This window comes from Eptatretus burgeri, chromosome 1 (assembly GCF_056783735.1).
Source record: "Eptatretus burgeri isolate ZD-2024b chromosome 1, Ebu_testis_v1, whole genome shotgun sequence".
Classification (NCBI taxonomy): domain Eukaryota; kingdom Metazoa; phylum Chordata; class Myxini; order Myxiniformes; family Myxinidae; genus Eptatretus; species Eptatretus burgeri.
In genome coordinates, this window is record NC_140961.1 from 108,899,156 (window position 1) to 108,910,302 (window position 11,147).

At 42.2% G+C, this 11,147-nt stretch overlaps 1 protein-coding gene across 1 annotated transcript in view; it reads right to left on the reverse strand.

Moving 5' to 3' along the window:
- TSPO (translocator protein) overlaps positions 1–10,625 on the reverse strand; it is a 41,476-nt gene extending 30,851 nt beyond the window's left edge. The window contains exons 1-3 of the mRNA XM_085894348.1: positions 10,532–10,625; positions 5,850–6,060; positions 1,282–1,420 (exon numbers count right to left, since the gene is read on the reverse strand). Coding sequence (XP_085750474.1) covers positions 1,282–1,420; positions 5,850–6,025 — 315 coding nt within the window. The 5' untranslated portion in view covers positions 6,026–6,060; positions 10,532–10,625. The remainder of the gene's footprint in view (positions 1–1,281; positions 1,421–5,849; positions 6,061–10,531) is intronic.
- Between the last annotated feature and the right edge of the window lie 522 nt (positions 10,626–11,147).

Consider the following 11,147-nt stretch of genomic DNA (forward strand, 5'->3'; position numbering starts at 1 on the left):
GATATTCAGACACTATTCTAAAGAGCTGCGTTTTAAGAAAAGTGTGCTTTCGTGCCTCGACGGCATCGGAACCGTATATTAAACGGCATTTCACAAATTTTTAAGGAATCATTTTCACCGACTCAGGAATTACAGACGAACACTGTCAGGTCTCATAATTCTGGAATTATACACGAGTTTGAGGTTTTTTTTTTAACGATCAATGGTGAGGTTTGAAATCCATCATATTTCTATGAAAGCAAGGTTAAGAATAAATGGGAGACAGCAACAAGGTTATCCACAAACTTTACAAAGCACATATTTATATCATGGAAGCATTATAGGGCAGAGGTGGTATGGGTGTCAGGCCAAGTTGATGGATCATCATGTCAGAGTTCCTGTTTGTATTCCTATATCTGATTGGACAAGTATATGTACATAATATGTATATAGCAAAGAAAAAAGTATCCAGGGGCTGGCAAGTTAGCCTTGAGGGACGCAAACGTTTGTCTTCAAGCTGTCTAGCCTGGGTTTGAATGTCGACCCAGCTATAAACCACAGGTGTGGCGAGGCTTCAGCATGGGTGCTGTCTATTGGAAGGCTGTTAAGCCAGAAGACCCGACTACCACCACTTGACATTGGTGGATGATGAAGACCCAACAGTGAACTAACAGAGTAAACTGAACAAATTACAAATTCCTGACACCTCGAGTCGAACGTCAGGCCTGGCCAACCAGTTCATGAAAGGCTTGTGCTAATAATTTTTCCCGGCCGACCCCACAATAATGTGGGAGTAACAGGTTGTCAAGGAAATAGTCGACCCAAGAAATAATCCTATTGTAAGGAATGAAATGTATCACTCCATTATTGTATTCAAGGGATGTCCGCCCGAGAGGGCGCTTCAACTCGCTGCTTCATCTTGTACTATTATGTGGAGAGGATAGATCCATTGCAGATGGGATGGCCCCTCAAACAGGGAGAGCAGAAACCATGCCATCTTTTCTTGTTAAATCCTGCACCATGTCAATAATCATTTCGAGGAAAAACCCAAGAGCAAAAGGTATTGGGTGCACTGTCCGGAGATGGAACACACCAATGGGGAGAGGTGTGCATGTGATGTAAAAATAAATAAATAAATGAAAACATAAAAAGAGGTAAGACATGAAAAATGAAATATTAATCCCGACATGCTCTGCACAATATTTTCTATTGCTCCAGAATGTAACTTTCAAATAGAAAATGATCTCAAAATTACAGCATTGACTTTACCAATGAATAAGAACACCGAGCAGTAACACTTACCCATCCCATTTTGTGTGCCCAAAAGAAGATCGGAGTCCATGACCAGTTCAGAGCCAGCTGGGTGGCATACAGACCAAGAGGGACGACCGCCTCGTTTGTGAATCCACCAAGTTCCTTCCAAATCAGGTAAGATCCAACACTTTAACAAAAAAACAAAAAAAAGGAAACGATAACCATTTAAGTAGTAAATGAAAAAATATCTAGATATCACTAAAAGAGTATGTTAAGAGGGGTATCTTTGATCTACAAACCGAGTTTGCAAAATATGGTGACACATTTAGACCGCTTGCAAAACCAGCTGAATCCTGAAGGCTGAAGTCACTGTGGACGAAGTTCAGTGAAAAAGCTGAAAGTTGCACTGAATATTTCACCACCGTCTGTGGAATATTTGTACAATGGACAGAAAAAAAAGAAACTTGCAAATCCATGTTACTTATAAACACACTGCCATCTGTCTCGCCACGGTTCGAATGCAAACCCAGTTGGAAACTCATCCCTGTGTTTCATCATTGTGTGTGCCGTCCCTCAGATGGACGTTAAACTACGAGTCCCATCCATGGGTGTAAATCCAGTGGGGATGGGGAGGATACTTTTTAATGGTCCCCCCCCACCCCCAATGTTTATTTTTTCCTAAGCAATGAAAAGGAAATAGGCAAAATGTTACAAATAATTTTTTTTTTTTTAATAATATTAAAAATTCTTGAAGAAACAAACAGCTGTCATTCGGAAATTACATCCCTAAGTTTACAAAGAGAATATGCACAATCGCATGCTGCGTACCAGAGACGCGGACCACGCACAGTCTGTCGACTTTCCAGATGTTTGAGGTTGTGTGTGTTTTTTTTTTCTTGAAGCGGCCAGTGGACCTTTAGTCGCATGTCTTAGTAATAGTTCTATTGAAGATAGGTTTACTAGTTCAAGGCTGTTCAAAACTTACATAAGTATTGACAATTTTTCTAACACTCGGGGTGTTTATCATGCAAGTAAAATTAAATTACGTAACTTAAAAAAAAAAAAAACATGTAAGGAATAAAAATTACACAAGTAAAAGTAAGTAAAAAAAAAATTATGCAAGTAAACTTATTTAACTGTACCATAACACCTGTGGGGAGGGGGAGGGGTGTTTATCCAAACGTTACGAAGTGTTACAGGGGGTGGGGGATGTCGAGAACGGCCCCTTCTGTGCCGGTACAATGCCATTGCGTGCAATACTTTGTTTCGAGTCAACATTGCTCAGATTCATCTTCAGTCAACATGGCGAGTTTGGCTAAGAGCCAAGGTGACAAAAATTATTTCCAAAAAAAAATAATTTCAAGATTCCCTCCGCCTCATGTTTCAATAGCAATGTTCCAGAGGAGGCTGATAAACCAGGTAGCTCTGTAATTACATGTAATTTCGAAGTTGGGGAAAGTATCACCTCTGACAGTACCAGTGAACCTTCCAGAAGTACCGATTTGTGTGGTGCCGGTGGCATTACAATTGAAACATTCAAGGAGCCTTGTCAACCACCGGATGCCTCCATAATTCCACCCAAAAAAGACAACAACCCAGAACACCTTCCAATCGAAGTGGTATGACCAATATCCCTGGATTCACCAAGTCTCTTGAGTTACAATGCGAAGACCGTTTTTACTGCACAAAGGCAAATGGAATTGGTTTGTTGATGCTCGCCAAAGTGAAAGAGCCTGCCCTCGGGTCAACTGGATTTGACAACTGGAAGAAGGCCAGACAGATTTGATATCCATCTACACACAGACACCCACCACCTAGCTGTCAATCAGCTGAGTACAGTCAAAAAAAAACCTACCGTCACTGTTTGGATGTATGACCAAGTGAAACGTCAGCAAGAAGCAGCCATTGAAAAAAATAAATAAATAAAAACACTGCATAAAGTTTGCACATCAATCCAGTTGCTACTACGGCAAGGTTTGGCATTCCGTGGTCACTCTGCAGATGAGGGAAATCTCATGCAGTTGCTGAAACTTCGGCCAAACGACGACTAAGACCTTCGGCGGTATCTCATGCGGACAATCAACTTCATTTCCCCACAGCAAGAAATCATGCAACTCTTCAGCTGCACAATATTGAGACATGTACCAAGGAAAATAAAGCAAAATAAACAGTTTGCACTCATGGTTGATGGTACACATGATGTTTCTGGCTATGAACAAGAACGCGTTTGTATTCGGCATGTGGATTCTGATTTGAATGTCCATGAAGATTTCATCGGACTTGATGAACTACCCGACACAAGAGGGGATACAATTGATAATATGGTGCATGATGTCTTCACACGCATCACGCTCCCAATCGCATATTTAGGAGGTCAGACATATGACGAGGCTGCCTATATAATGGTTGCCAAGCCCAAGATAGGAGAACACCAACGCTTAGCCCCGTACTTGTACTGTGGAACACACGTGTCCAACCTCGTGGAGAACACATGCCTACCTGCAATACAGTCGGCTATTGACACCTACCCAGTTGTTCTTCGCACAATTAAAGAGAAAACACAATCGAAAACTGCTGAAACTGCTGAAAAAGCAAACTGCCCGTTTTGACAAGTTCCAAAAGGGAGAGACGCCACTTGGATTGATGGTGGTGGGAGAGCCCATCACACTCAAGGAGCAGCTGAACAGTGCACTGCAGGCTACATCCCTCAATATCTCAGTTAAGGCTGTGACTTCACATATATTCCTGATTATCACTCCAACAAAGTCAATGACACAACGTACATTATTAAATATGAATTAACCAAATGCAATTGACCGGTTTCTTCTATTTTATTTTTCGGATTGTTTAGGAATGCTGACCAACGTCACAGTCACTGCTGACCAGTTACAGACCTGGCAATCGGATGAGAATTTCAGCAAAGTGTTTCAAGAAGTTGTCACCAAAGATGAAGAGTATGACTTCGATCCACTAACGCCGTGATGCCGGTGCAAGCCACCAAAGCGGTACACTGGGCCAGCACAGCACTACCAACCCATCAACGCAGAAGAGCACTGCCGAGTCCAATATTAACAAGTTCATGGATATTGGAGAGAACCACCTCCGGGAAAGGTGTGACATCACGAAGGCCGGTCCATCACAATATCTAGAACTGGAGGCGATTGTCACATCTGGAAAAGACGACGACACAGAGGCTAAACAATACCCTGAGCTAAACAGCAGTGCCTTCAAAATTCAGCTTGAAATTCTTAAACACACAACAGCAACATCCTCACTAAACGACGCAAAGGTTGCTGACCGCAATATGCTGAAATAAGTTGGAAGCCTGTTTCACCAAGTCTCCGTACTACTAAAGCTGCTGCTTATCTGCCCGGTGACATCGTGCACGTGTGAGTGCAGTCTTCAGCACTGAGGAACGCAACGAGTCAACCCCGGATTAACCACATCACTGTGTGCCATGTTCACCAGAAGATTCTGCAAGACGTTGATGTCGCAGAAATGTCTTTGGTGAAAATGTCTGTAAATGTGTCCCGACTTGATAAGAACCAAAACATATCTACAGAAACTTAGTTGTGGAATTTTCAGGTTATTTCATTGGACAACTTTGAAAACGGCAAAAACGTAATCCAGTTGTTCTGGATTTGTTCTAATATGGACATCATCTTCCGGCCGGTGGATCATTTCCAATTCGAAGTACATGTCACCATTTCTCCAAAGTGACAACACAAGGCGGAGTAACTTGTCAGGGTGTTTGGTCGTACCATTATCACCTTTTATCTAAATGAGCTTTTAAATTTCATTTATCGAAATTTTTTTTCAGATAATTACCAATGATTTCATTACTGACGCAGCCTACAATGGAACTGGAGTGAGTACTGCAAATTGGTGTGTGCCAAGAGCTTGGAAAACGGGCAGTGCTCAACATCAACTCAAAAAAGGGCCGCAACCAGAAAAAAAAAAAAAAACATGCATCAGTTCATAAGTGTCGGGCTGAGGTTATGTACTCATGGATTTCATTTTAGCCAAAATAAAAACTCAACATGCACTTTTGTTATTGATGTTGTTTGGTTTGATTTGTTTTGTTTTTCTTTGTCCATTTGCTTTAAGGGAAAGGGGGAGGAAGACCAAAGTGGAAAATCTTTATGGGGGCTTTTGCGCATGTTTACCTTGGATCAACGAAATGCGAATCTTCCTTGATGTAAACCTCTTGGTAAAAAAATAATTTTTTTTATCCTTATCCCTAATTGAGCAAACAAGCCCCAACAGTGATGCAACATGCCTGGTCAACCCTTCATGGGTCAACCAAGATCTTGTTTCCCCCCACCAACGCAACAAAAATTTAAATATTATCCCCTCCTCTCAACTTTTCAAAATGGATTTACGCCACTGGTCCCGTCTGTCAGCATTAGTTTGTGGACGTTAAAGATCCCACGGTGTCCTTTGTGAAGAGTCGACAAGCCAAATTCCAAATTCCTGTCCTACGCAGCAGAGGGCACTGACTGCATCAGTGGCACGGCCATGTCCTCAGCCATTGAAGCTACCCCGCAGGCTTGTGCTGCAAGCAAAATAAGAAGAAGATAAATCATTGTACGAGTAATCTGCATTGCGTCACTCACCCCATGCAAGTGTAAATTATTGGCCAAGCTGACTTGAACACCCATTTGGGTGGACACCATGTTGGCTTGTTCAGATCGTCGTACCAATTCTTGAACTCATGTCTGAAAGCGTATGTTTGAAGTGCACCGATATGAGGCAACAGAGTCGCGCACACAGGAGGGATCCACTTCGACATTGTGTGGTGATGAATGAAGTGGTAATACCCTCACTCTGTAAAAAGGAAAATGAAGAGATGGTTAAAATCACTTCAAAATAGATTATTAAAAAGTTATTCTTAATTTGGTCAAGGGGGTTATGGATGCCTGGTGTTGGCCTAATGATTAGCGTGGTGGGGTTGACTGCCTGTCATCCTTCTGACGTCAGCAAAATGAGTGCCAGCTTGCTGGTACCCTGTGTCGGAGTGGTGAACCGTCCAGGATTGTGCCCAAATAGCCAAGGAGACTGCTTCGGCAGCACCAACGCTCTGCATGGAGTATGGTCCCGATGGATGGGGTTATGGGCTGCACTGCCTTTTCAGAGATAGCATTTTTCGTGCCCATCCCAAGTTATCCTGAAGACATGAAGAGTCAAACACAACATATGGACTCGTGTCATACGTATATCAGACTAGGTGGCATATTAACCTCTTCCTGAAGATCAAGAGAGAGCCAGCTGGTTTTACCCAACATGCTAATTAGTAACATGGTAATCCTCCTGATAACAATGCCCATCATGAGATATGATGGGTATGATCGAGTTTCGAAATTACGGAATGACCTTGCACCTGATTCAAATTCTCCAAATCAAGGCAGGTATTCAGGTCTTTGGCCTGGTTGGGTTATCAGGTCGGCACTGATAGGCGAGTTGGTTAATTAATTTTAACACCTCCCCTCCCCCCACCCCCCCTCAGTATCAATGCAGTAAAAATAGATATTAAAAGTACGTTGTGAAACTTGTATTTGAACTGCATCGCAGGTGTTCCATGTACCTGTTGAAACAAAGTCCACACTAAAGTCAGATGAGCCATAGTTTATCATCACAGATTCAAGACAGATGATGTCTCGTATTAAACCCTTTCTGATGGCATCTTCCCTCGATTACAAAACGTCTTAAAATTGGTACCTTTTTGGACATAGATCTAGAGCTCGTTGAGCTTGTACACATCAACAACATCAACAAGAAGAAGAAGAACAAGAACAACAACAACAAGAACAAGTCAAGATGGGAGTTTGTCTCCGGACGTGTCTGGATGGTGTTTATGTCTGGAGGAGAGTTTGTGTCCGGGCAGTGTTTTTGTCTGGACAGGAGTTTGTGTCCGGGCTGTGTTTATGTCTGGAGGAGAGTTTGTGTCCGGGCGGTGTTTTTGTCTGGAGGAGAGTTTGTGTCCGGGTGGTGTTTTTGTCTGGAGGAGAGTTTGTGTTCAGGCGGTGTTTTTGTCTGGACAGGAGTTTGTGTCCGGGTGGTGTTTTTGTCTGGACGGTGTTTTTGTCTGGACAGGAGTTTGTGTCCGGGCGGTGTTTATCTCTGGACAGGAGTTTGTGTCCGGGCGGTGTTTGTCTCTGGATGGTATTTATAGTATGACTGAAAGAAAATGGATTTCAGACATTATTTTGTTTCCATCTTCACTGTTATTCTATGCAGAATCATTTTGACGAGACGGTATGAATCGTAATTAATGCTTCTCCCCTTCCTCACTCTCTTTCCCCCTCCCTCCCCTCTCTCTTTCTCCCTCAATCTCCCTCTACCCCCTCTATCACCCCCTATCTCAGTGTTCCCATCAGTGAAGTGACGGGTGGTATTTGCTAGTGTTGTTATATTTCATGAAGAAATAGAAAAATATATAAAAATACATGGAAGGAAAACACGATGACAGCAGCAACGTGTATACAGGGCAGCATGGTCACAGTCAGAGTGTCGATCGGTCCCCATGGACGGCCCTTTCCCTCTCGTCTCTGTCTCTCTAACTCTGTCGTGGCCCTGACTTTGTGGAGGCGGTGGTACACCATCGTGGATGTCGGGGATCTCTGAGTCACTCCTGGGAGATCAATCCGCTCTCTCTCTCTACCTCTCCCTCACTTTGTCTTGGCCCTGACTTTGTGGAGGCGTTAGTGCACCATCGTGGGTGTGGGGGATCTCTGAGTCACTCCTAGGAGATCGATCCGCTCTCTCTCTCTCTCTCTCTCTCTCTCTCTCTCTCTCTCTCTCTCTCTCTCTCTCTCTCTCTCTCTCTCTCTCTCTCTCTCTCTCTCTCTCTCTCTCTCTCTCTCTCTCTCTCTCTCTCTCTCTTGGCCCTGACTTTGTGGAGGCGTTAGTGCACCATCGTGGATGTGGGGGATCTCTGAGTCACTCCTGGGAGATCGATCCGCTCTCTCCGTGCTGCAGACCTGTTTGAGAACTGTCCGGGGCTATAAAACACCAACGACGTGTATTAGAAAATAATAATTTTTTCGTGTGTTCCATTTCATTATACATCATCATGGTGACTCGTCGACATGTAATATGTTTGCGAAGTCCAACTCCAACATGCTGCGTTGATTAAAGCCGTCAGCGAAGTGATGAGTCAGCGTTCGGCTTGTCTGAACTCAATCATCTGAAGTCCAACAGAAGAACCAGCTCCAAGACTAGATCACATCTCGAATCCACAGGTGAAATGTACAAACGAACAGAGAACAAATGCTCAAGCTAAGAAGAATCTACGTATCAAGGCCATCTACATAATACGTATGCAAAAGAAAATGCCGAGACTATTCGGACCTTCCTCCACGATGTGCGATTATATCACTGGTCTGCATCATTTCAGAGGTCTAGGTTTTCTCAACGGTTCTTCTATGTTTTTTGCATGCTGATTTCAGAAATGTATCTAATTTCGCTCAATCAGGTCAACTTTTTATAGTATGACTGGAATAAAATGGATTTCAGACATTATTTTGTTTCCATCTTCACTGTTATTCTATGCAGAATCATTTTGACGAGACAGTATGAATCGTAATTAATGCTATCTCAATTTTAAGGAAAAAAATAATCAAAATTTGTTTTTTTAATTAGCATTTTTTAAATTCAAAATCCTACTTACATTGACAGAAAATGCACAAACTATACATACAATGACACACAAGTACACTTAATGTGGAATAAAGTGACTTCTCAATTACTTTCATTTGAATTTCAGAAAAATATAGATAAATCGTTGTTTCTGGCAACACCCAATTTCAGTCGCTCCAGCAGTCGCTGTTTTCCTTCGTCTTTTTAATGTTGAATTTCACATTAACGGTATTTCACATTGTGTGTCATTTTATATATAGTTTGTACATTTTCTGTCAATGTAAGTCTCATTTTGAATTTAAAAAATGCTAATTAAAAAAACAAAACTTTTGATTATTTTTTTCCTGAAAATTGAGACATTTCCTCCTCCTTGACCTGATTGAGCGAAATTAGATACATTTCTGAATTCAGCATGCAAAAAACATATAGGAACCGTTGAGAAAACCTAGAACTCTGAAAAAAAATATTTGAAATGCAGCGGTGCATTCATAATTATGTCCATAATTATAAACATTATAATTATAAACACATTATAATAATTATATACTAATTAAATAATTAATTAATAATTATATACTATAATAATTAATAATTATAAACATAATTCATAATTATGAATACACATCAACCGAGTCTAGTGGAAGGAAACTCGCGAGACTCATCTGTTCGCATCACAACATCCACACCCACGTCACATTCCATTGGCATTTCAATCCACACCTCATTTCACCCAAACCAACCACAAATTCACTTTTCCCGATAAATAAAGATTGTCCACGGGTCCGTGGGTCCATGGGAGTGTACCGAGCTGACAGGATTGCCTCTAAGCTGTATCGCCTGGGTTTGAATCCAGACCCAGGTATGAACTGTCATCCCGGTGTTTCACAGGCAGGACGATTCATCAATGTGTGCGCCGTCTCTCGGATGGACGTTAAACGGACGTCCCATCTGCCAAGCATGAGTTGGTGGACGTTAAACATCTCACGGGGTCCTTCGCAAAGAGTTGGCGAGCCATCGCCGGCACCATGAACAAATGACAAATTCCTGTCCTAACCAGCAGGGGGCATTGCATCAGCAGCACAGCCACACCCTCAACCAGTGATGCCACCCTGCAGCCTTGAACTGCAGACAACCGAAGGAGAACGCTAGTGTACTGGCACAAACTATTAACTGGTGAAAGGTCGTTGTGAGGATCGATGGTCGTAAATCCATGTCCTGATTTATTTATTTATTTATCTATTTTTACAGTGACAGTTTCATTGTCCAAGTCAAACGAAACCCCAAAAGTATGTAGGACAATGTCAAAGAGTGATAAAGAAGTATACGTACAGGTTTCTGTAATAAACTACGAATGGAGCGCAGTTACAACCCCCGACAAGGTTCCGAAAAACAAGTCAATGCAAATTTATTTTTGGGGGGGGGGGGACAACTGACGAATCGATGAGGCCCACTCATTTTTCAAATCAAGGTGCTCAATAAACCAGTTAATTAAATAAATAATTTCGAACTCCGTGCGCAGTCAAGACGATCGGTGTACGCAGAGCAGAACAGCAACGTATCCATATCCGCAAACATATCTTTCGATCAGATTAACCTTTCAAGGTCAATCCAGGGTCTCGAGGTGACAAAAGTGCGGTCGGTGCGGCAGGAAGAGACTTACCAAGAACTTGGACTTCACTCGGAAGCTCTCGACACCTGCCTGGATCGTCCCTTCCTTTGCGCCCTCTAGAGGTGCAAATGCGCCTGCGTTGTTTGTGACAGAACAGGAGAGATCAGACACGGAAGCATTTGAGGATTGTGGGGACAAAATGCAGAGAGTGTATATATATATATATATATATATATATATATATATATATATATATATATATATATATATATATATATATATATATATATATTGTTACGGCTGTGGAAATTCGCATTACACCATTCAGGTCCCATAGGCGAGATAACTCTAAGTACATGTGTAGTTAGCCCCAAATCCATTGTCTGAAGGGAATTTATGTGATTCATTCGGGCTGCGACGCTTTGAGATAGCCGTTTTTCTGTTCTATCTTTATTTTGAACCAACCACGTCTCAACTGCCATCACACAACAACCACCTTAACCACCACGCCAGCCATCGTCACCAAATACAACCACGCTCCAACCCTCAGACAACAACAACAACAACAACAACAACAACAACAACGCCAACAGCCACGACCTTTACCTTCACAACTCAATCCCGCAAACATCACATCACCGTCATTCCCAAACGGCACCATAACCAT